Genomic DNA, 26,516 nt, shown 5'->3' with positions numbered 1-26,516 from the left:
TCATTACAAAAGGGGGGAAAAACATTTACTGTAGTGAAATTTGGCAAACATTAGCTTAATCAAGTGATCAAACTTAACATCACCAATAATAGGACAAACTGACCTCATGTGCCCTGATGGGTCACTTTACAACTTGCTTAAAAAAAAAGTCTCACCTGAATCTAATAATGAGAAAACAGACAAGTCCATACTGATGGACATTCTATAAAACAACTGGTTTGGATTCTTCAAATAAGTCAATGCCATGTTGAGATCAATAATAATATTTTATTTATTTATTTATTTTTTCAATATATGAAGTTTACTGTCAAATTGGTTTCCATACAACACCCAGTGCTCATCCCAAAAGGTGAATAATATGTTTTTTAAAGGCTAGGGACACTTCATGATTAACAGATAAAGATGGCAAGAAAAGACGATATGTAACCTTTGAATAAATCCTGCATTTAAAAGAAAAAAAACCTGTAAAAGGTATTTTGGGGGACAACTGAAAAACTTCAATATGAACTGTATATAAGATAATAGTATTGTAAAGTTTCTTGCATGTGAAAAGTGTATTGTGTTATGGGATCGTTCTCATTCTCAGAAGACAGATACATTTTAGGGGTAAAATGTCATGATGTCACTAATACACTCTCAAAAGAGTTCAGAAAAAAACGTGTGGAGAAAACAACTGTAGCAAATGGCTATGGGTTGGTGAATGCAGGTAAAGGCAATATGAGCATTCACTGTATTACTCATGCACCTTTCCTATAGACCTGAAATTTCTCATATTAAAAGTCAGAGGAAGGAGGCAGCTGACACACCCAGATCTCATCACCGATACTTGGTGTGCTCAGGTAACCCTGTCCCTCCCTCACCCCAGCAGCAGATGGTTGATTTATGGATGAAAAAGTCAAACAGGTGGTCTCTTGGTAAAGTCAGGGTTCTGTACTTAGAGATGGGGAGGACAGACTCCTAGCCCCTCTTCCTTCACTAAGCTCCCAGAACCCCAGCCTCCAGGCAGATTGGAACATTTCGCTATGGAAAAATCTAGCCAGCCCAAGATAGAGGTCCCAAAGGGGAGGAGACCCCCAATGAAACAGTCCAGCCAGTCCACTGTCCAGATGGGCCCAAGAACACAGAACTTTCAGTCTCTCTGCCACACACAGTAGACAGGCAAGGACTACCAACCCCTGAGGAGAGCCCTCAAATTAAAGTCAGACACCAAACTGTAGAGGAAACAACACAGAAGAAATTCATATGGAATGGTTAAACAAAAATATGCCATTAACGTACTCAAAATGAGAAAATATATCGTATCCATAAAACAAGAATGCGATGCTATTAATTTTGTTTTTGAAATGTTTATTTTTGAGAGAGTGAGCTAGCTAGTGGGACAGAGGATCTGAAGCAGCTCCTTGCTGACAGGAGACAGCCTGATGCAGGTCTCGAACTCACGAACTATGAGATAATGACCTAAGCCAAAGTCAGACGCTTAATCGACTGAGCCACCCAAGGGCCCCTGGGATGCTATTAAAAAGGAACATATCTACAACATTAACCCCCCAACCAAAGAAAAAGCTCTTCTAGAAATGCAAACATGATGGCAAAAATGAAAACCTGTTAAAAGATGTGGTGCAAGTAGAAGCTTCCTAAGTAAAACAAAAAGACAAAGAGACAGAAAATTGGAGACTGAAAAAACTGAAGATAAGTCTGTGAGCTCCAATTTCCAAAAACAGTTCTAGAAAGAGTAGATAAATGGAAGAGAAAAAAACTAGTGTTTTCCTTCCCTAAAGAGACAGGAGTTTCTAAAATGAAAACACCTCAGTGGCCAGCACAATGTACCAAAAGATACTCAAAATTTCCAAGAAAAAAAAAAAAACAGGTTTGGTTCAAAGAACCAGAATTATGGCCATCAGCAACGTTGAAAGCTTGTAAAAATGGAAGAAGATCTTCCAAATTGTAAGGGAAACTTACTTGTTTAAGTAGGCTCCACACCCAGTGTGGAGCCCAATGTGGTGCTTGAACTCACGACCCTATCTGAGATCAATACCTAAGCTGAGATCAAGAGTCAGAGGCTTAACTGACTGAGTCACCCAGGGGCCCTGGGAAAGTTATTTTTAGCTAGTAATTCTAAATCCAGGGAAATCTACCATGTATGAGGGTAAAATAAAGGCATTTCCAGACAGGCAAGCAAGGAATCAAAAACTTTTTGTCTTCTGTGTTCCTTTTCTGTAGAAGTTTTTAAAGGCACTACATTACTTAAATGAGGGAATAAACCAAAACAGGAAACCAAAAAACAGGATCTAACATAAGAGACAGGCAGACAGACATGAGGGAGAAATCTACGGATTCTCCCATGCTGATGGTGAGGAGAAGACCCAAGAGAACAGCTGGGAAAGTGGGCAGCAGGCCCTGCCAGCACTAAGCCAGACAGGTGAAGACAGGGGGCTCCAGGAGAGAAGGTTCCAAAATCACTCCAACAAAATAATGTGATAGAGCTACAACTCAGGGGAAATTAGGACAGAGATTTGTTCTGCTAAGGACTTTTTTTTTTTTAAATGTAAATGTATAGCTACTTTGGGAAACAATTTGGCCATTTCTTAAAAAGTTAAACATAAATTTAAAATATGACCCAGAAATCCCACCTCTATCTATGTATTTGTCCAAAGGAAATGAAAGCGTTATGTCCCCTCAAAAACTTACACACTGATGTTCACAGCACCTTTATTCACAAAGTGATAACAACTCCAAAGCCCATCAAATAGTGAATGGATGAACAAAATGTAGCATTACCCACAGAATGGAAAATTTGGTGAGGAAAAGGAACTACTGACACAGGCTGCAAATGGATAAACCTCAAAAACATAATGCCAAGTGGAAGAAGCTAGAACACAAATGGTATGATTCACCTTATAGGACATGTCCAGAAAAGCAAGTCTATAAGACAGAAAATACATCATTGGTTGCCTGAGACTTGGGGAGGGAACAAAGAGTAACTATAGACGGACATGGAGATCTTTTGGGGGCAATGGAAATGTTCTAAAATTCACTGTGGTAATAGTTACAGAACTCTGTAAATTTTACAAAAAAAAATGGTTAACTTGTACGCTTTTATTTTTTATTTATTTTGAGAGAGAGACAAAGAAAGAAAGAAAGAAAGAGCACTCGAGCGCACATGCATACATGCACACAGCCAGGGGAGGGGCAGAAAGGAGAGATAATCCCAAGCAGGCTCCACACCATCAGCGTGGAGCCAGACGCTGGGATCTAACTCATAAACTGTGAGATCATGACCTGAGCCGAGATCAAGAGTCAGACGCCTAATCGACTGAGACACCCAGGCGCCTTGACTTGAATGCTTTCAAAAGTGATGAATTTTGAGGTGTTTGGGCAGTGCAGTCAGTTAAGCAGCTGACTCTTGATTTCGGCTCAGGTCATGATCTCGCAGTTTGTGGGTTTGAGCCCCACGTCGGGCTCTGTGCTTATGGCGCAGAGCCTATTTGGGATTCTCTCTCCCCCTCTCTCTGCCACTTTCTTTCTCTCTCTCTTGCTCTCCCTATCAAAAAAAAAAAAAAAAAGACTTTAAAAGTGATGAATTTCATGGTACATAGGTTTTATCAGTAAAAATGTTAAAAAAATCTGAAAAAGACATATAAAACATTTTTTTAAGTATATAGGTTTTTTAATTTATTTAAAAAAATTTAATGCTTATTTTTGAGAGAGAGAGAGAGTCGGGTAAAGGCAGAGAGAGACGGGGACAGAGGATCTGAAGCAGGCTCTGTGTTGACAGCAGAGAGCCCAACATGGGCACAAACACAAAATGTGAGATCATGACCTGAGATTAAGTCAGATGCTTATCCGACTGAGTGACCCATGTGCCCCTAATACAGGTTTTTTTTTAAAGGCAAAACAAGAGGCACCTGGGTGGCTCAGTCCGTTAAGCATCCGACTCTTCATTTAGGCTTAAGTCATGGTCTCACTGTCATGGGATCAAGCCCTGCATTGGGCTCTGTGCTGGGCGTGAAGCCTGCTTGGGATTCTCAATCTCTCTCTCTCTCTCTCTCTCTCTCTCTCTCTCTCTCTCTCTCTCTCTCTCTCTCTGTTTCTCCCCTGTTCACACGTACTCGCTCTCAAAAAAAAAAAAAGTTAAAATAAAAAGAAAACTACATAGATGGACCTTGAAAACATTATACCAAGTGAAAGAAGCCAGACACAAAATACCTTACATTGTATGACTCCATTTCTGTAAAATGTGCAGAAGAGTCAAATCCATACAGACAGAAAGTAAGTGGTTTCCAGGGACTAATAAGGCTTGAGAGGAATTGGAGAGTGCCTGCTGATGGGTACAGGGTTTTATTTTGGGGTCACAAAAATGTTCTACAATTGGAGTGATGGTTGCATGACTCTGTAAATATTCTAAAAACTACCGGAAACCATATTTAATGGGCCACTTCTATCTATGGTAAGTGAATTACATCTCAAGTTATCAAAACAAACAAAAAGATGATGAGGACAATGTTCAACTCTGGGGTAAAAACAAAATGTTTCACCAACAAAAAGGAAATGAAATTATCCTTGATGCCCAGCCAAAAACAGGACCGACAGGGAGTGAGAACTCTGGGAGTGAGGAGATGAAGAGGGAAGAGTCAGCCACTGTGTTCAGGGAAGATCAACAGGGAATGCCTAAAACCATGGAATTTTTAGAGACACAGATAAACACCAAGTGAAATCAACATCTCACGTAATCTCAAATATTTGCTTCTGAGAAGTAGGAAACAGGGCAGGGGAGTATCAGGGTTGCCATTTCTTTTTTTATTGAAAAAAAAATTCTTTATAACATTTATTTATTTTTGAAAGACAGGGAGAGACAGAGCATGAGCAGGGAAAGGGCAGAGAGAGGAAGCAGGCTCCAGGCTCTGAGCTGTCAGCACAGAGCCTAACCCGGGGCTTGAATTCCTAAACTGTGAGATCATGACCTAAGCCGAAGTTGGATGCTTAACTGACTGAGCCACTAGGCGCCCCTAGGGTTGCTATTAATTAAGAAGTCTTGCAGAACTATTTGAATAATCAGATTGTGTGTACAAATAACATCAATCAAGCAACAACTAAAATTTTGATTTAGACCATTAAAATAAGCTCCTCTTTGGATCCAGGTGGCCTTGCCCCACTATTTCCTCACACAAGTACTGCTGCTAAACATCTCATGTTATTCTGATTCCTGATCTTTTCACCGGGACCTGTGCTCTCTCTCCTTGGACGCTGTGTTCTCTGTATTCCTAACACACTGCAATTACACAAGGTATCTTGTCTAAGTCTTTTAAAAACTGTTGTGCCCTAACTCCAAAGCTGTATGACGTCTTTACTATTCCCTCTGCTCCTGTATTTTTTCTGTTTTCCTTAAAAAAAAAAAAAAAAACTCTTAGGGGCACCTGGGTGGCTCAGTTGGTTAAGCATCTGACTTTGGCACAGGTCATTATCTCATGGTTCGTGGGTTCGAGCCCTGCATCCAGCTCTGTGCTGACAGCTTGGAGCTCAGAGTCTGGAGCCTGGAGCCTGTTTGAGATTTTGTGTCTCCCTCTCTCTCTGCCTCTCCCCCACTGGTACTCTCTCTCTCTCTCAACAAATTTTTTTAAAGAACTCTTACTAATCAGAAGTGTGTGGGTGGCCAAGTCAGTTAGGCATCCGACTTCAGCTCAGGTCATGGTCTCACGGCTCGTGGGTTCAAGCCCCTCATCAGGCTCTGTGCTGACAGCCTGGAGCTCAGAGTCTGGAGCCTGGAGCCTGTTTCAGATTTTGTGTCTCCCTCTCTCTTTGTCCCTCCCCCACTCACACTCTGTCTCTCTCTGCCTCAAGAACATTAAAAATTTTTTTAATAAGGGGCGCCTGGGTGGCTCAGTCAGTTAAGCGTCCAACTCCAGCTCAGGTCATGATCTCGAAGTCTGTGAGTTCCACCCCGCATCGAACTCTGTGCCGACAGCTCAGAGCCTGGAGCTTGCTTCTGATTCTATGTCTCCCACTCTCTGCCCCTCCCCTACTCATGCTCTGTCTCGCTCACTCTTAAAAATGAATGTCAAAAAAAATTAATTTTTTAAATAAAAAAAATAAAAGTACTCTTACTAATCAGATTTTCTAGACTCATTTTTTAATAGGTAAGAGCTCATTCTTGCTCAATTGTTCCTTTTCACAGCATTCTGTTCATGTTTAGAAAATAGATCATCTGTGTACGTGTATATACATACATATTTTTCATTGTGCCAAAACACATATAAAATTTTAACTATTGGGGGGGGGGGTGCCAGGGTGGCTTAGTCAAGTTAAGCATCCATCTCTTGATTTTAGCTCAGGTCATGATCTCATGGTTTGTAAGCCCCATGTCAGGCTCTGCACTGACAATGCAGAGCTTGCTTGGAATTCTCTCTCCCCTACCCCACTCATGCTGTTTCTCAAAATAAATAAAATATGGGCACCTGGGTGGCTCAGTCAGTTAAGCACCTGACTCCTGGTTTCAGCTCAGGTCATCATCTCATGGTTTATGAGTTTGAGCCCCCACATTGGGCTCTGTGCTGACAGCGCGGAGCCGGCTTGACATTCTCTCTCTGCCCCTCTCCCGCTCACTCTGTCTCTCTCTCAAAAATAAATAAAACTTTAAAATAATTAAACTTAATTTTTTTTAAATTTTTAACCATTTTTTTTTTAATTTTTTTTTCCACGTTTATTTATTTTTGGGACAGAGAGAGAGAGCATGAACGGGGGAGGGGCAGAGAGAGAGGGAGACACAGAATTGGAAACAGGCTCCAGGCTCCGAACCATCAGCCCAGAGCCTGACGCGGGGCTCGAACTCACGGACCGCAAGATCGTGACCTGGCTGAAGTCGGACGCTTAACCGACTGCGCCACCCAGGCGCCCCAATTTTTAACCATTTTTAAGGACACAGGTCATAGACCCTGCTTTCAATTGGGTATATATGCAGAAGAGGAGTTACTGGATCCTGTGGTAGTTCTATTTGTAATTTTTTGAGGAACCACAATACTGTTTTCCACAGGGACTTTACCATTTACATTCCCACCAATTGTATACAAGTGTTCCAATTTCTCCATGTACCCACCACCATCTCCACATCCCCACCTCATCCCCGCCACATCCTCACCAGCACTTGTTTTGAGAGCAGCTATCCCGATGGGTGTGAGGTGGTGTCTCACTGTGGTTTTGATTTGCACTTTCCTAATGATTAATGATGTTCAACATGTTTTCACACACTCTTTGGCTATTTGTATGTCTTCTCTGGAGAAATACCAAGGCCCTGTGCCCATTTTTAAACCAGATATTTTATTGCTGAGTTGGAGATTTTTTTATATATATTCTGAATAATAGCCCTTCATCAGATAGGAGTTGCAAATATTTTCTCCTAACCCATAGGCTGCCTTTTCACTCTGTTGAATGTTTCCTTTAATGCAGTTTTAAATTTTGATGTAGCCTAACTTATCTATATTTTTCCTTTGCTGCCCATGTTTTAGATGCCACATGTAAGAGGTCATTACCAAATCCAATGTCATGAAGCTTTTCTCCTGTTTTCTTCTATTAGTTTTATAGTTTCAGCTCTTATACTTACGTCTTTGTCCCATGCTGGATTAATTTTTGTATGGTGTTAAGTGAAGGTTCTTTTGCATGTGGTTGTCAGGTTTTCCCAGCACCATTTATTGAAAATAATCTTCTCCTCATCCACTGAACAATGCCCTTGTGGAAAGTAATTTCACCATTTCTGGGCTCTCTATTCTATTCCACTGGCCTATATATCTGTCATTATGCCAGTACCACACTGTCTTGACTACTGTAGCTTTGTAGCAAGTTTTAAAATCAGAAGTATGAGATTTATAACTTTGTTCTTTTCCAAGAATGTTTTGTCAATTTGGGGTCCTTTCAGGTTTTATACGAATTTTAGGATGGAATTTCCTATTTTGGCAAAAAAGGTTGTTGGCATTTTGAGAGGGATTGTACTAAATCTGTAGATTGCTTGGATAGCATTGACAGCTTCTTAATTCTTCCAGTCTGCAAACATGGGATGTCCTTCCATTTATTAGTATCTTCTTTAACTTCTTTGAGCAATGTTTTATAGACTTCAGTGTACTAATCTTTCACCTCCTTGGTTAAATTTATTCCTAAGTGTTTTATTCTTTTTGAAGCTATTATAAATGGAACCATTTCCTTATTCCTTTTTGTTCATTGTTAGTGTACAGAAGCACAGCTGATTTCTGTGTATTTTGTGTCCTTAAACTTTACTGAATTCTTTTATTAGTTCCAACAGTGTGTGTGAGTGTGTGAGTGAGTGAGTGTGTAAAATCATGTCATCTGTGATCAGGAATAATTTTACTTCTTCCTTCTCAATTCTGATGCTTTTATTTTCTTGTCTAAATGCTCTGGCTAGAATTCCCATTACCATGTTGAAGTGATGAAATCCTTGTCCTCTTCCTGAGGAAAAGCTTTCAGTCTTTACTACTGAGTATGATGTTAGCTGTGGATGTGTCATCTATGGTCTTTATTATTTTTAGGTAGTTTCTTTCTATTCCTAGCTTGGTGAGTGTTTGTTACCATAAAAGAATGGTTAATGGTTAATTTTGCCAAGTATTTTTTCTGAGCTGGGATGAACATGTAGTTATTTCCCCCACACTCTGTTAGTGTAGCACTATATTACATTGATTGACTTTAATTTGTTGAACCATCCTTGCATTCCAAGAGTAAATCCATTTGGTCATAGTATATAATTCTTTTAATGTGCCGTTAGATTTTGTTTGCCAGTACTTTGTTCAGAATTTCTGCATCACTGTTCATGGAATATCAGTCTGTAATTTTGTTCCGGAAGCTCGTTTCCAGGAATTTTCCATTTCATCTAGGTCAACCAATTTGTTGGCATATAATTCTTCAGAATGCTCTCTTACATAATTCTTTTTATTTGGTAATAGTGTCCCAACTTTCATTTCTTCTTTTAGTTATTTGGGTGTTCTCTTTTTAGTCATTCTTGCTAAAGGTCTGCCAATTTTGTTGATCTTTGGGTTCATTGATTTTTCTGTTTTCTCTAATTTATCTCTGTTCTAATCTTTATTTTCTTCTTTCTCCTGGCTTTGGATTTAGTTCATTCTTCTTTTTGTAGTTCCTTAAGGTGTAGAGTTAGGTTTCTGATTTGAGATCTTTTTTATCTTTATTTACTTTAGAGAGAGAGATAGCACTTGTGAGCGGGGGGGGGGGGGAGGGGAGGGAGAGAGAGAATCTTAAACAGGCTCCACGTTCAGCATGGAGCCCAACATGGGGCTCATCCCATGACCCTGGGATCATGAACTGAGCCGAAATCAAGAGTTGAACGCTCAACCACGTGAGCCACCCAGGAGTCTCTCTTTTTTTAATGTAACATTTACAGACTTTTAGCACTGTTTTCATTATATCTCATTGGTTTTTCATATGCAGTGTTTTCATTTTCATTTGTCTCAAGATGTTTTCTAGTGTCCTTTGTGATTTCTTCTTGATGCTAAGAGTACTGAATTTCCATTATTTGTGAATTTTCCCATTTTCCTCTTACTGTTCTAGTTTCATTCCATTGTGATTAGAAAATAAACTTTGTATAATTTCAATCTTCTAACCTTATTGACTAGTTTTGTAGCCTAACATATGGTCTATCCTGGAGAATGTTACCTGCGCACTTGAGGGGGAAAACTGTGTATACTGCTGTTGTTGAGTGCTCTCTTAAGTCCTCAAGGCTCTGCTTACCTTTCTTTGTCCGTCTTGTTCCAGAGACTCAATTTCAAATGTCCTGTAAATTCACTTAGTCTTTCTTCCGACCAGTGGAGCATACTGTCCCTCTAGTGGACTTTTCAATTCAGTTACAGTATTTGTTTGGTCTTCTTTTTAATATCTTACTCTTTGTTGGTGTTCTCATATTGTTCATAAATTATTTTCTTGATTTCCTTTAGTTTTCTGTGGTTTCCTTTAGCTTTTTGAGTATATTTAAGATAGTTTTAAAACATTTGTCTAGTATGTCCAATGCCTAGGTTTCTTCAAGGATAGTTTCTACCACTTAATTGTATTCCTTTAAACGGGCCATGTTTTCCTGTTCCTTTGATTGCCTTGTGATTTTATTGTTGAAAATTGGGCATCTGAATAAACAGCCACCTTTCCCAGTCTTTGCAGACTGGCTTTGTCTTTGAAGAAGACCTTTGCTAATTAGCAGGGTTTGTTCTGAGCCTTGAGACCAGCCTGGAGTGAAGGCTTAAGGTCTCAAGTCTTTTCCACACATGCATCTTGCCTGAGCCTGTGTGTGAATTTTTCTGATTCTTAAGTATACACAGCTGCTCTTAAAGGTCTTAATTTTGGGGCACCTGGGTGGCTCCATCAGTTAAGCACCTGACTTCAGCTCTGGTCATGATCTCAAGGCTCATGGGTCTGAGTCCCCGCGTCGGGCTCTGTGCTGACAGCTCAGAGCCTGGAGCCCACTTTGGATTCTGTCTGTCTCTCTGCCCCTCCCTCACTCATGCTCTGACTCTCTCTAAAAAATAAACATTAAAAAAAACAAACAAAGGTCTTAATTTCACAGAGTGTCACCCAACTCCTCAGGGTCTTAAATATTCGATTGTATCCCTCACCCCTAGCACCTTGCCCCAGGCATCTGCAGCTCTGGAGTCCTCTTGCAGCTTTCACAAACACTATTTTCACAGCTTGAGATACGAGCATCCCCCCCGCCCCACCTCAGAGAAAACAGGTATCAGTTCCCCAAACAGCCCCCCGACAAGCTCAAATGTTGCAGGTAAAGTCTGCCCTGCTCCCTCCTGGTAGAGGCAGGGAATTTGCAACTGGGCTGTTGCTCCCCTCAGATCTCCTGTGCTGGGGGCGGGAGGAGAGGGGGAGGGGAGTGGGTGGTGCAAAGGTGCGTAAAAATGCCACCAAACTTCGTACCATTTCAATGTGGCTTTTTCTTGACTAGGTGTTCCTGTAGACCTGTTTTCCAGAGCTTCTATAAAATTATTTTAGCTATTCTCTAGTTTCTTGCTTCATGTGTGCGTGGGGGGGGGGGGGGGGAGGATGAGGGTTTGAAGTTTCCTAGACTGCTGTTTTGCAAGATGTCAGATATATTTTCAAAGTTTGCTTTTCCTCCCTAAATTCTAAGTCTTTCTCATATATATCAGAGGTTATCATGTGCCACATTTTGCTCTAAGCACTTTATAGGTATCATGTTATGTAGCCTCACCACAACCCTAAGAGGCAGGTACTATTATTTTTCCCATCTTATACTAGAGGACAATGAAGTTCAAAACCCATCTTGCCCACAGAACCACAGCCAGTAAGTGATGGGGGCAGGGTTCCAGCCCTAGCAGCTTGGTTCTAAAGCCACCACCATTTTTCACACAGCAGAGTTAGCCACCTCTGGTCACTCTGTGCTGACCCTTTTGGTCCAGGATGCTTTTTATTTAGAGTCCAGTGAGCATCCAGTAGATGTTTTCTTCTAGAGTCGAGAAAGCACTGGCTGTCTTTCAGGTCTAAGGAAGGTGGTCCAGGGGCACCTGGGTGGCTCAGTTGGCTAACCATCCAATTCTTGATTTCAGATCAGGTCATGATCTCATGGTTTGTGAGATCAAGCCCCACACTGGGCTCTGTGCTGACAGTGCAGAGCCCGCCTGGCATTCTCTTTCCCTCTCTCTCTGCCCTCCCCTGCTCGATTTCAATCTTGATCTCTCTCAAAATAAATAAACATTTAAAAAAAGAAGGTGGCCCGGCTTATCAGAGGCTCTATAAACACTAGTGGGGTTCAAGTGAGCCTCAAGGTGGGGAGCAGAGTAGGAGAGTCAGCCTTTTAGTTGGGAATCCTCTATTATGTTCATACCTCTTCTACCCCTTCCATGAAGTGCCAGTTTCTCTAGGAAAGACTCCTCAAATCCTTTGCCTAGGGAAACAGCCCTGGCTGCTGGCACTGGAACAGCAGGGCAGAAAATATGGCTGAGGGTCTCACCTGTCCCCATAGAGAATTTATCTTAATTCCTCTTTTTGTCTCTTAATATTTATTTAAATTAACTCTCAAAAAAATATTTCAGTGGAATTGACACACAATGTTATATTAGTTTCAGGTACACAACACAGTGATTCGATTTCTCTGTGTTACGCTATGTTCACCACAAGTGTAGCTACCATCTGTCACCATATAATGCTGTTACAGTATCATTTACTATATTCTTTATGTTGTGCCTTTTATACCCGTGATTTATTCATTCCATGTTTTATTTCATTTTATTTTATTAATATGAAATTTATTGTCAAATTGGTTTCCATACAACACCCAGTGCTCATCCCAACAGGTGCCCTCCTCAATGAATTCCTGTCTTCAACCTCCACGGCTTCCCTCTGCTGGGCCTGGTGTCTCCTATTTTTCTGACTTTAAGTCCAAGTGTTGTCCATCAGACATATAGTGCAAGCCACATTTCAACAAGAGAGGAAATTAATTTTAATAATTTAACCCAATATATTCAAAATACTATCATTTCAGCACATAATCAATATAAAAAAGTATCATTGAGGTGTTTTACTCTTTTATTGTACTGAGTCTGATATTCGGCATGTACTTTACACTTCAAGTCCATCCTTTTTCAAAATGGTCACAGTGCTCAATAGCCACACGTGCCTCCTGGCTACTCTACAGGGCAGTGATGGTACAGAAAATAAACCTCACGTCTGCCACTAGGAGAAAGAATCCTCTAGTTATGCAGGGTGAGAAAGGAGACAGGTGGTGAAGGAGAATCCCACCAACTCCAATCCGTTCCCATGCCACGTGTCCACCAGCCTCAGTATCTCACGCCTCCAAGCCTTTCAGGGGTGCTGCTCATCAAACTGGCCCATTTCCTAATGGTCTCTCTCTCTCTCAAGCAGTCTCATGGTTACAGTTTCTCTGCCATGTTAAGTCAGTTTTCACTCTCTTCCTATTGGCTTTTCTTGGGGGGGGGGAGGAGCTTATATAATATCTAACATATTCCAAAGAACATATATATAACACATATTTAAGAAATAAAGCCTAAAAATACAGTTGTGAGCCCCCCATCTCAATCCCCACCCTACTTAAGAACTCAAACATCAGCTGTAGGGTTGTTTCTCCCAGTTTTATTCCTCTGTCTCCCCACTGGGGAAGAATCAGGAGCCCGAATTTTGTGTATCAACATTTTGCCTTTTTTCTTTTGGTTTACCACACATGTATGTAGCTATACATAAGACAATGGTCACTTTGCTTGTCTTTATTGTACTGTACATACTTTTTGGCAACTTGCCTTCGTAACCTACAGGCTGTCTTGAAGACCCACTGATGTTGCTGCAAGAACCTACCATTCACTCACTGTCATTGGTCCATAATATGCCATCGTGTAAACAAAGACATTTGGGTTGTTTCCAAGATGTTTATTAGTATGAAGAGTGCTACAGAATTTCTCTAGAGTTCCACCAAATGGAAATCATGGATCACAGAATACAAGAATGTTCAGCTTTGCAAGTTAATGCCGGTCCATCAATTTACCTTCCTCAACAGCAGCAGATTAAGATTTCCAACCCACTCACACCCTCTCCAACACTCAGTTTTGTCAGATGTCTTAATTTTTGCCAACACAGCTTAATTTTTGCCAATCTAAGTAACTGTAAAGTGGAATCTCAGTGTAGCCTTGGAATACTAATGAGGCTGAGTATCTTTTTATATGTTTAACCACTGTTCTTGTTACTTTTTCTTTGACATGCCTGTGCGTCTTGTGTCCGTGGGTAGGAGTTCCTTAAATGTGCTGGACTATAATCCTTTATGGGCTATACATGTTGCAAATATACTCCCACTATGGCTTATCTGTTCACATTCTTTATGGGTACCTTTTGATAAAGGGAAGATCTTAAATTTTAATCTAGTAAACTGGTCATTTTTACTTTAGAGTTGACATTTTTTTATGACTTAAAAACAAAAACATGGGGCGCCTGGGTGGTTCAGTCGGTTGAACGTTGGACTTCAGCTCAGGTCATGAACTCCTGGTTTGTGAGTTCAAGCCCTGTATTGGGCTCTGTGCTGACAGCTTGGAGCCTGCTTCAGATTCTGTGTCTCCCTCTCTCTCTGCCCCTCCCCTGCTCATGCTCTGTCTCTCTCTGTCTCTCAGAGATGAATAAATGTTAAAAAAAAAAAAATTTTAAAAATAAAACCAAAAAACCTTTCCTACCTAGGTCATAAAAAAGTATTTTCCTAGACTGTGTTCTAGAAGCTGTTCTTCAATTAACCTGAAACTGGTTTTTCTGTACATTGTGTATACATTCTTTCCCAAGTGTCACACACTATGAACTGAGGGATCTATCCTCTGCCCCAGAGATACGTAATTCTACTTTTGCCAGGTACTGTTTCTCGGGCCTGTTTCTGGCAGCTCTTCTGCTGCATGGGCCAATCTGTGCTTCCCTGAACCAACAGTCAAGTCAGCCTCGACACTGATAAGGCAACTGTTCACACCTTACTCTTCTTCAAAGTGTCCTACAATATTAGGACTTCATTCTTCCAAACGTTTTAAAACTGACTTGTCACACTTCCCAAAAACCCCTGTGGAGATGCACTGAATCCACAGATCAATGTAAGAACAGGTGACTTAACCATATCGAGTCTTTCTAGCCAAGAAAACCCTGTTTCTATTTATTCAAATCTTCTTTAATGTCTAATAAAGTTGTACACCTTTCTCCATTTAAAAATTATATGCATCTTATGTTAGTTCCCATTTACATCAAATATAGTTCAGTCAGAAGAACAGAAATTATGCTAGGTATTTCAAAAAGAGAGGAGTTTAATAGAGGGAACAGGTCCTTTCAGAACAATCAAAAAGGCCAGAGTGTGCATAAAAGTGAACCACCTGAACCTTTCCTTTTACCTCTGCAGTTGTAGTCCAGAGTCAGGAAGCTGCCCACAGGACAGGAAACGACAGAAAACCTCTGCCAGTTTCACAGCTGCTCTGTAGCCCAGCGGCAGCCAGCCAGAGGAAGATGTGGAAACCCTGCACTTCCTCACCTGGGGCTAAGCCCATGCACTTGCACCACTGCCAGAGGAAGAAGGAGCCCACCTCCCTTCTACCTTGCAAACTTCATGGGCAGGATCTCATGGGCCAATTGACATCCAAAGCCTGCTGGCAGTGGGGTCTGAATGTGATAGCCCCAGCCTTGCAGGCCAGACTATATCCAGCACGCCCCCGTTTCCCATCTTCCCCAAACATGCTGAAATTACTGGTCTACTGTTACATCTTTTCCCATTTTCTTTGTCCCTGTGGTTTTATCTTTTTATACTCTTTTTTTTCAACGTTTATTTATTTTTGGGACAGAGAGAGACAGAGCATGAACGGGGGAGGGGCAGAGAGAGAGGGAGACACAGAATCGGAACCAGGCTCCAGGCTCTGAGCCATCAGCCCAGAGCCTGACGCGGGGCTCGAACTCACGGACCGCGAGATCGTGACCTGGCTGAAGTCGGACGCTTAACCGACTGCGCCACCCAGGCGCCCCTATCTTTTTATACTCTTTCACTAAAATTTTAGCAGGCTTTCAGCAGGATGATGAAATAATCTTGTGTGGTCTCTCCAGAAGTCCTGAAGTCCATGTTCAAAAACCTGACCAAGTGTGGCTAAGGCTTTGCACAGGTTTACTTAAACTCTCCCCAGATAAAGGAAGGCCACAGCAAAAGTGGTTATCAGCTAACCCCCTGTCCACACTCCTCTCCCCACACACAAAGATTTTTCTTCTTTTTTTTTTGTTTCGGTAGGGGGACATGTTAACGAGGATTTCACATACTTGTGATGCTTTTAAAAAATTAATTTTTAAAAAATAAACTAGGAAAAATTGGACACAATTTCAGCAATTATTGATTTACAGAAGTGAGAAACAAGCATGAGAAACAAGCATTATATTATTCTTTGTATATTTTGATAACTTTCATTTCTCAGAATTCCAACTTTAAAAACAAATATAAATCAAAGCTTATCCCCTACCTGGACCATGGCATGCCACTATCCCATGGAACAGACACAGTACCAGACCCAAGAGGAGGCCAGGAGTGAGCCTGCAGGCGGACAGTGCCTCAGCCCTTCTACCTCCCCTGGAATACTCCTTGGCCCTGTCAGGCTTCCCTGAGTTTTCACGCACTGCCATGCTCATCAGGCCCTCAGTGGTTGGGGCCTAGAGCACATTATCCATCCACTCAGAAATCTGGGCTCCCGTTGGATAGACTTTATTTCTCTTTTCTGGGGGGAAAATATGGCAACCTATGTAACCTCAAATCAACATTGTGCTGAGCAGACTTGTGACCCTCTGTGCCAGACCATGTGACCCAGAAATCAAATCTAGTCCCTGCCTTTATCAAATCCACAGCAGATGGAGAGATGAACAAGATGAACTAGAGTGCCTACTACCGTTCTCAGGTTCTTTTTTTTTTTTTTTTTAATTTTTTTTTTTTTTTTCAACGTTTTATTTATTTTTGGGACAGAAAGAGACAGAGCATGAACGGGGGAGGGGCAGAGAGAGAGGGAGACAACAGAATCAGAAACAGGCTCCAGGCTCTGAGCCATCAGCCCAGAGCCTGACGCGGGGCTCGAACTCACGGACCGCAAGATCGTGACCTGGCTGAAGTCGGACGCTTAACCGACTGCGCCACCCAGGCGCCCCCCGTTCTCAGGTTCTATACAACAGGGCAGTTACTGTGCCTCAGCAAATAAGTTGTGTTCTACTTTAAAGCAAACGAAGAATCATTCGGTTCTTTGCTCACAGTATTCTCTAGGAGGCTGGATATGAAGTCTCACCCTGTAAGTCAGACCTGGGGAAGCTCTCAGTCACAACCACTGGTCCTCAACAGATGACCGAACATGGAATATCAGCACCCCAAGCACTGAGTATTTCATGCTCTCCGGGCTGGTACCAAAGGAAGGTGCAGATGGGCTCCCAGACACAGGGCTGTCCCAGAAGCTTCTGCCCCAGCTGCCACCATTCAAATTCATCTGGAAAGGCAAGTACCTGACCACAGACATTTACAATCCAACGAACAGGCTCAAGGGATGACGGGGGGTGGGTAGGAATGCCCTCTAAATGGCCATATTTTCAGGCAAATTCAGTCTGACCAAACCACTTCTGTTTCTTATTTGGAAGCCCCTTCAAAGAACTGTCCCCAGCTCAAGTGTCACCTATTTGATACCCTACTGGATCTCCCTGGTTGGAGTTAATTGGTTTTCCTTCAGTACCTGACTTACAGGAATTATAACACTCCTTCTATTTACTGAATGTTAAAAAGGACCTCTGCTCTAGGCCAGGTCACACTTAGAAGGAGGACAGGTCTCCTGTTCTCAGGGAGGTCTAGAAGGAAAGATCAAGCATGGGTACAGATAATGGTGAGAATTACCCATGGTTTGGGGCTCTTGGGTGGCTCAGTTGGTTAAGCGTCTGGCTCTTTGATTTTGGCTCAGGTCACAATCTCGCAGTTGTGAGATCAAGCCCCGCATCGGGCTCCGTGCTGAGCATGGAGCCTGCTTGGGATTCTCACTCTCCTGCTCTCTTTGCCCCTCCTCTGTTTTCGCATGGGCAAGTGCGTGCACTCTTTCTCTCTCTCTCTCTCTCTCAAAATAAATAAATAAACACTTAGAAAGGAATTACCAGTGGGGTTCTAGATGCTGTCACAGGGAAGGAGCAGGTGCTGGCAGAAGCAAACCTCCAGGCAGAAGGCTCAGAGATGCCTGCTTGCTGTGGTATCATCTGAGCCAAGCCCTGAAGGACAGGTAGGATCTGCCCACATGAAAATAGAACAAGAGGGGCGCCTGAGTGGCTCAGTCGGTTAAGCATCGGACTTCGGCTCAGGTCATGATCTCGCGGTCCGTGAGTTCGAGCCCCGCGTCAGGCTCTGTGCTGACAGCTCAGAGCCTGGAGCCTGTTTCCGATTCTGTGTCTCCCTCTCTCTCTGACCCTCCCCCGTTCATGCTGTCTCTCCCTGTCTCAAAAATAAATAAATGTTTAAAAAAAATTAAAAAAAAAAAAAAGAAAAAAGAAAATAGAACAAGAGAATCCCAGGAAAAGAGAAAGGCATAAATGAAGCATGTGTCTTCCACACACGTATGAGCACAGGGAAGACACTACCACCTCCCACCCCCAAGAGAACCAGAGATGTAGCAAACACTGTTACTCATGGGTATGTCAGACTCCCTGAAGGTGCTGGGACAGAAACCAAATGGAGAACCAACAATTTAGACTTTCTGTGGCATCTGCATAGATCTTTAGGAGCCCATGCACTGTCAGGAGAAAACCCCCAAGTGAAAGATTACTAGGGACTGAGTGAGCAGGATGGGCTGGCCGAGCCAAGGCAGTTCAAATGACCCGCAGGATTCTAGCGAAGTCTCAAACGGCACCTATCTCTAGAGCCAGGCATGGGGGGAGGCAAGAGGGCACCACACTTCAGGGGCACTGCTCTCAGGGCCAGCAGTGCCTTCTGAAATGTGACATCCTTGGCACCCCTCTTGCCTCATCCCAGCCCCAACCCTGCCATCTTGCAAGTTCTGGGATCTGCCCATGTTGGGCATCTATTTTTAAAAAGCAGAGAAAGAGGGGTGCCTGAGTGGCTCAGTCAGTTAAGCGTCCAACTTTGGTTCAGGTCGTGATCTTGTGGTTCGTGGGTTTGAGCCCTGAATCAGGTTCTGTGTTGACAGCTCAGAGCTCTCTGACAAAGAGCTGTGTTGACAGCTCAGAGCTTGGAGCCTGCTTTGGATTCTGTGTCTCCCTCTCTCTGCCCCTGCTCATGCTCTGTCTCTCTCAAAAATAAACATTAAAAAAAAAATTTTTTTTAAGCGAGAAAGAGAGAGGGGAGAGGGTTAGCTCAACATAATCTTCCAATGAGTGGATACAGAACTGGCTGCAGCAGACGTCATCCTCTCCCCCCCCCCCCCCCCCATCACACAGCTGTCATGGAGAGGCAGGGCCACTGGCGTCCACCTGCCCGACACACTCACCTGGACAGTCGGCTTCGTCGCTCTCATCCTCACAAGTTACCCAGCCGTCACACTGCCAGGGGAGGGGGATGCACTGGATGGCACCACTGCGACAGGCAAACTGCCCTGGGTTGCACCGCAGTTCTGTGGAACCAAAGGGCAAGAGGCCATTGAGGAAGCCGCAGCAGCAGTGGAGACCTGTGACAGCCAAGCCTGCCACCACTGGGTCCTGCCGCCGCTCAGACCCATGAGTGTGGGCCCTACATAGTCAGCCTGCCCACAGCCCACCTCCTCAGGGGCCTGCACGCGTGCCCCAAGGAGGAGCCAAGAGCTGTGCCCGTGACACAAGTCCCCAGAGCAATGCACCCCCAAGACATCGATCTTTATGCACCACCTCAAATACACACTTGACACTTCTGCTCCGAGTCAGGCTCTGCACTAGACTACAGAGGTCACAAGAGGGCACACCTCTCACCTCCTGAGGAATTCTGGGTCAACAGGGATGAGACACACACACACAGGTTTCTGACAAAGGGCAAATCAGTAGGGAGCACCACAGGAGTGCTCAAACAGCATGCAGGAAGGAGAAACTGCCTGCATCTGACAGGCTCTGGAATCCTTCTTAAAGAAGGTGGATGTAAACAGGGTTCCCAAGGCAGGTTGACGGTTTCAGTAGACACACCTGATGTAGGAAAAGAACATTCCAGTGGACACATCTAATGTAGGAAAAGAACATTCCAGAAAAAAGTTAAGGCTTATGGAACTATCACAAGGCAGGAAAATATGCCAAATAGACTTATATTTCTGGTCGTGAGCTGACAAACGACCAGAAATATAAAAGAGGTCAGACTGTGGAGACTCTGACCCTTACTGAGAATGTTGTAGACAGCCAGAGGTAATTTAGTCAGTTAAGTAACATGATGATATCTGTTTTAAGCAAGGTAGAACTGGCAGTGATTTCTGGAAACAATTATAATAGAGGTACCACACAAAAATATTAAATATTTCAGCAAAGTAAAAGCTTGAACTGAGGCAGGGTTGGCAAACTACAACTCATAGGCCAACTCCTGCTCTTTCCACTTGGTTTTTAAATAAAGTTTTATTGGAACACAGCCACAAATACTTATGGTCTGTGGCTGCTTTTGAGCTACAACAGCAGAGTTGTGACTAATGACTAACAGAGACTAAATGACCTGCAAAGACAAAAATATTTACTCTCTGGTCCTTCAAACCAGACTTGTGAAAGGAGGTAACAGCTGCTATATGGAAAAAGCTAGAACCAAGGAAAAGCATGAGGTGTGAGGGATGAGGTCTTGCACACCAACCCGATGACACAGGAAGAAGAAACAAACAAAGCTCACTTACGAACGAAAATACACAGCTCTATCTGCTCCCTCTGGGGTCTTCCTTGTCCTGGAATCATTCCATTGAAATCCAGGAAGGAAAAGGAACTATTCCCATCCCTGAGTCCTGTCCCACCACTGGCCTAAGTAACAAGAGGCAATCATCACTCTAATTAACCAAGGAAGACAAACCTAGCAAATCAGGTAGGACATGGAAGCTAGGCCTGACCCCTCCCCTCACCACCACCCCTAGACAGCCACGTTGGGCATCGTGTGCCTCAGTGTCTGTATGTTCAGGAGAGCCTCTTCAGTGCTCTGCAAAGAGGGACAACCCACATCCCCACCAAGGTCAGGCATACATCTGAGAGTCTTCCACTCTGAGGTGGGGATGGAACTAGGGCCAAGGCAAGGAACTGGGAATCCAGTGTTCATTCCTCTCTGCCTGCCACTACACACTGGTGATAGATCAGTCCGTCTAACCATAAGGAAACCTTTGTTATATATATATAACACTGACAAAATAGTCACAATGGTATATATTTTGTAAAGGCTTTCAGCCAAGATGGAGTTATAGGCATAGTTAACTATTCACTTGAAACAACCAGGGGGAGAAAAAGGATAACATAAAACACCAGTATTCCAGACATTGACATCAAACAACAAAGGATAATGTCCCTGAGTTAGGAAACATATGAGGTGAGCCTTACTGCCTCAAGAACATTTCCAGGCTACAAAGCAGGAAGAGGGACTCCAGGGCAGGTTGGGGGAGGGGGGTTGGGGGTGAGTGGGGGACGGGTGCAGAAGACTCTTGGAGGTGAGTGGATGCAGCCTAAAATTGGGAAAAGCAATCATAGAACAGCTCCAAAAAGTCCCAGAGAGAGATGCACAGATGTTAAGACTGCAAAGATCCAGGGGCACCTAGATGCCTCAGTTGGTTAAGCATCTGACCATGATCTCACAACTCGTGAGTTCGAGCCCCGCATCCAGCTCTGTGCTGACAGCTCAGACCCCGGAGCCTACTTCGGATTGTGTGTCTCCATCTCTCTCTGCCTCTCCCCTGCTCACGATCTGTCTCTCTCTCTCTCAAAAATAAATAAACATTAAAAATATATATTTTTTTAAATTCCAGAGATCCAGAGAGGAATCCCTTGGGGAATGAAGCAGAGTACTTGATCAGTGTGTGGTGTGAAGAAACTACCCCAGGTTGGAGAGAAAACTACCTTATAGGATAACAGGGAAACAACAATTGCAGTTCAGCAGGACCACAAATGGTATACGTTCTCAGGAGCCAGAGTGGAAAAGCTCATAACCTGTATGGCATTAAGTAAATTTATTCAGATGAGTCCTGTCTCGTTAGTGGAGAAAAATTAACTCCAGACTAAATGCAGCCTAACAATGATTAAAAGCAAGAGCTGAAAGGATCAAGTTGTTTCCAAGTAACATCCTAGAACAAAGCTCAAGAATATTTATAGGAATGCAAAAATAGGCAACAACCAAAAAAGGCAAGATTCACAAAGTCTGGCATTCAATAAAAAAATTACCAGACATACAAAGAAACAGAAAATTATGACCAAAATTTAAAGAATTCAATCAAACTGACTCAGAAATGGTACAAATGATAGGGTACACAAGGACATTAAAGTTAAAACCAAGTTACAAGTGCTCAAGAAGCTAGAGGAAAAATCAAACACGTTAAGTATATATGGAAGATTTTAAGAAAGAATCAAACCCACTGTCTAGAGATGAAAACTACAAGGCCTAGCATGAACAGATTCAGTTTTACATAGGAAAAGATGAGTGACTTGAAGACAACAATAAAAACTCTAAATTAAAACACAGGGGGGATGGCACAAAAACAGACACATAGACCAATGGAATAGAATAGAAACCCCAGAACTAGACCCACAAACGTATGGCAACTAATCTTTGACAAAGCAGGAAAGAATATCCAATGGAAAAAAGACAGTCTCTTTAACAAATGGTGCTGGGAAAACTGGACAGCAACATGCAGAAGATTGAAACTAGACCACTTTCTCACACCATTTACATGGTGAGAATAAACTCAAAATGGATAAAGGACCTGAATGTGAGACACAAAACCATCCGAACCCTAGAGGAGAAAGCAGGAAAAGACCTCTCTGGCCTCAGCTGTAGCAATTTCTTACTTGACACATCCCCAAAGGCAAGGGAATTAAAAGCAAAAATGAACTACTGGGACCTTATGAAGATAAAAAGCTTCTGCACAGCAAAGGAAACAACCAACAAAACGAAAAGGCAACCAACGGAATGGGAAAAAATATTTGCAAATGACATATCGGACAAAGGGCTAGTATCCAAAATCTATGAAGAGCTCACCAAACTCCACGCCCGAAAAACAAATAACCCAGTGAAGAAAAGGGCAGAAAACATGAATAGACACTTCTCTAAAGGAGACATCTGGATGGCCAACAGGCACATGGAAAGATGCTCAACGTCGCTCCTCATCAGGGAAATACAAATCAAAACCACACTCAGATATCATCTCACGCCAGTCAGAGTGGCCAGAATGAACAAATCAGGAGACTATAGATGCTGGAGAGGATGTGGAGAAACGGGAACCCTCTTGCACTGTTGGTGGGAATGCAAATTGGTGCAGCCGCTCTGGAAAACAGTGTGGAGGTTCCTCAGAAAATTAAAAATAGACCTACCCTATGACCCAGCAATAGCACTGCTAGGAATTTACCCAAGGGATACAGGAGTACTGATGCATAGAGGCACTTGTACCCCAATGTTTATAGCAGCACTCTCAACAATAGCCAAATTATGGAAAGAGCCTAAATGTCCATCAACTGATGAATGGATAACAAAATTGTGGTTATATACACAACGGAGTACTACGTGGCAATGAGAAAGAATGAAATATGGCCCTTTGTAGCAACATGGATGGAACTAGAGAGTGTTATGCTAAGTGAAATAAGCCATACAGAGAAAGACAGGTACCATATGGTTTCACTCTTATGTGGATCCGGAGAAACTTAACAGAAACCCATGGGGGAGGGGAAGGAAAAAAAAAAAAAGAGGTTAGAGTGGGAGAGAGCCAAAGCATAAGAGACTCTTAAAAACTGAGAACACACGGAGGGTTGATGGGGGGTGGGAGGGAGGGGAGGGTGGGTGTGGGTATTGAGGAGGGCACCTTTTGGGATGAGCACTGGGTGTTGTATGGAAACCAACTTGACAATAAACTTCATATATTGAAAAAAAATAAATAAAACACAGGGGGGAAAAAGGCTGGAAAAAATGAACTGTGAGCTGTGGGACACATGGACGGAGCAGGGGGAGGGGGAGACGAACAACAGACAAATATTTTAAGAAACAATGGCAAAAAACTTCCCAATGTGATGAAAACCCATAAATCCACGTCAGTCAGTGAACCCCAAACAGAAGAAATAGAAAGAAGACTAGTCTAAGGCAAATTACGATTAAATTGCTTAAAACCAGTGATAAAGAGAAAATCTTGAGTAGCCAGAGAGGGATGCCTGGATGGCTCAACTGGTTAAGAGTCCAACTCCTGAATTCAGTCCAGGTCACAATCCCAGGGTGGTGAGCATGATCCCATGCTGAGCATGGAAGCCAGCTTAAGATACTCTTTCGGGGTGCCTGCATGGCTCAGTCCAACTTCGGCTCAGGTCACAAGAGCATGGTTTGTGAGTTCAAGCCCCACATCGGGCTCGCCAATGTCAGTGTGGAGCCTGCTTTGGATCCCCTGTCTCCCTCTCTCTCTCTGCCTCCCCTGCTCATGCTCTCTCAAAAATAAATAAAACATTAAAGAGAGAGAGAGAGAGAGAGAAACCAGAGGAAAAAGACATAGTCAGCACAGGAAAACAAAGACGATGGCAGATTTCTCATTAGAAACCATACAAGCTAGGGGCGCCTGGGTGGCTCGGTCGGTTAAGCATCTGACTTCGGCTCAGGTCACGATCTCGCAGTCTATGAGTTCGAGCCCCGCATCGGGCTCTGTGCTGACTGCTCAGAGCCTGGAGCCTGTTTCAGATTCTGTGTCTCCCTCTCTCTCTGACCCTCCCCTGTTCATGCTCTGTCTCTCTCTGTCTCAAAAATAAATAAACGTTAAAAAAAAAAATTTAAAAAAAAAAGCCTCATAAAAAAAAGAAACCATACAAGCTGGAAGACAGTGGAGCAACACTTTTTAAACTTTTTTTTTTATATTTATTTATTTTTGAGAGACAGAGCACAAGTAGGGAGGGGCAGAGAGAGAAGGAGACAGAATCCAAAGCAGGCTCCAGGCTCGCAGCACAGAGCCCGATGCAGGGCTCAAACTCACAGACCATGAGATCATGACCTGAGCCGAAGTCGGACGCTCAACTGACTGAGCCACCCAGGCACCCCTGGAGCGACACTTTTAAGTTCTGAAAACAAAAAAAGCAGACACCCTAGAATTACTTAAAGCAAAAATGGAAGTAGAACTTTGACAGCAACACGAAAGCTGGGAAGGGAAAAGCAGAAGCATACCATTTCAAGGCTTATGCTACAGAAAAAGCAGTCTGTCACGTGAAGGTCAACTGCAGAAAGTTAAAGATGAATACCACTAAACTTGCACAAGAATTTTAACAAATAAGCCAACAAAGAAGACAAAACTGAATACAAATACTCAATCCAAAAGAAGGCAGAAAGAAAAAGGAAACAAGTGGTACAAATAGAAAATAACAAAATGGCAGATTTTAATTAATTTTGCCTAATCAAACAGATGAGCTGATCCAAACACCCCAGTTAAAAAGCAGAATTTGTCCCATAAATTAAAAAAAAAAAATTCCCAAGACCCAATTACATATGGTCTAAATGAAACCCTCTTTAAGTAAGACACAAATAGGGGAAAATTAAAGAATGGAAAAGATATACCATGCTAACACTGATCAAAAGAAAGCTGGAGTAGCCAAATTAGTATCACACAAAGTAGACTTCAGAGCAAATAATATTACCAGGAATAAATAAGGTCATTGAATAATGACAAAAGATAAAATAATCCTAAATGTTTATGCCTCTATAGCAGAGCTTTAAAATATGAAGGGAAAACTGCTATAACTAAGAGACAAATTCACAACTAATTTTCCATCCCCTCTCTCAATAACTGATAGAGGAAGCAGACAGGAAATTGGCAAGGATATAGACAACCTAAACAACACTAACCAACATTTACAGAACTCTCCAGCCAATGACAACAGAATACACATTTTTTTCATAAGCATTTACAACATTTACAATAGATAACATTATGAGCCATAAAACAAGTTGCCAATAAATTTATAACGATTCAATGTTGTTTGACTACAACCGAATTAAATTACAAATCAATGACAGACAGATAATCTGGAAAATCCCTCAACTGTATGGAAACAACTGACACCCTACTAAATAGCCTATGGGTAAAAGAAGAAATGAAAAGGGAATAAGAAAACATTTTAAATCAATGAAAATTTGTGGAATGCAACTAAAACAGTTCTCAGAGGCAAATGCACTGCATTAAACTCTTATCAGAAAAGAAAAAAGGTCTCAAATCAGTATCCCCAGCTTTTTAAGAAATTAGCATAGCAAATGAAACCCAAAGTAAATAGCAGAAAAGGAATAATGAAGATTAGAGTGGAATATATAAAACAGAATATTAGAGAAAATAAGGAAAACAAAAGCTATGTTTTTAGAAGATTAATAACATTAATAAATCTCTAGTCAGACTAACGAGGAAAAAATTAAGAACACAAAATACCACTATCAGAAGAAAGGTGTCATCACTATGATTACAGAAATATTAAAAAGGATAATAAGGAGTGAGAGAATAATAAGGCAATAGTACCAACAATTCTATATCAGTAAGTTTGATAATTTAGATGAAATGAACAAATTCCTTGAAAGGCACAAACTGCCAAAGCTCACTCAAAAGAAATCAATAACCTGAATAACCTTAGAGCCACATAAGAAACTGAATTTTTAGTTAAAACCTTCACCCAAAGCAATTCCAGGCCCAGATGGCTTCACTGGAAAATTCTACTACAGACTTAAGGAAGAAATAAGACCAATTCTATACAAACCGTTCCAGAAATTAAAATACTTAAAATTACCTTAATGACAGCATCGAAAAACAAAAAACAACAAAAAACAAAACAAAAAAATGGGAAAGCAGTATTTATCCCATGGGATAAATCTAATGACAGATGTACAAGTC

At 42.2% G+C, this 26,516-nt stretch overlaps 1 protein-coding gene across 7 annotated transcripts in view; it reads right to left on the bottom strand.

Annotated features, from left to right (window-relative positions):
• The window catches only part of DGCR2 (DiGeorge syndrome critical region gene 2), a 100,718-nt gene that overhangs the window by 46,279 nt on the left and 27,923 nt on the right, over positions 1–26,516 (bottom strand). For 4 of the 7 annotated variants that reach the window (XM_043558104.1, XM_043558106.1, XM_043558103.1 and 1 more), the window contains exon 2: positions 18,984–19,106. The exons of the other annotated variants lie outside the window; for them this stretch is intronic. In XM_043558104.1, the coding sequence (XP_043414039.1) occupies positions 18,984–19,106 (123 nt within the window). The remainder of the gene's footprint in view (positions 1–18,983; positions 19,107–26,516) is intronic. 7 annotated transcript variants of the gene reach the window in all.

The sequence above is a fragment of the Prionailurus bengalensis genome, chromosome D3 (assembly GCF_016509475.1).
Source record: "Prionailurus bengalensis isolate Pbe53 chromosome D3, Fcat_Pben_1.1_paternal_pri, whole genome shotgun sequence".
Taxonomy (NCBI): Eukaryota; Metazoa; Chordata; class Mammalia; order Carnivora; family Felidae; genus Prionailurus; species Prionailurus bengalensis.
This window is presented reverse-complemented; position numbering and strand designations above follow the sequence as displayed.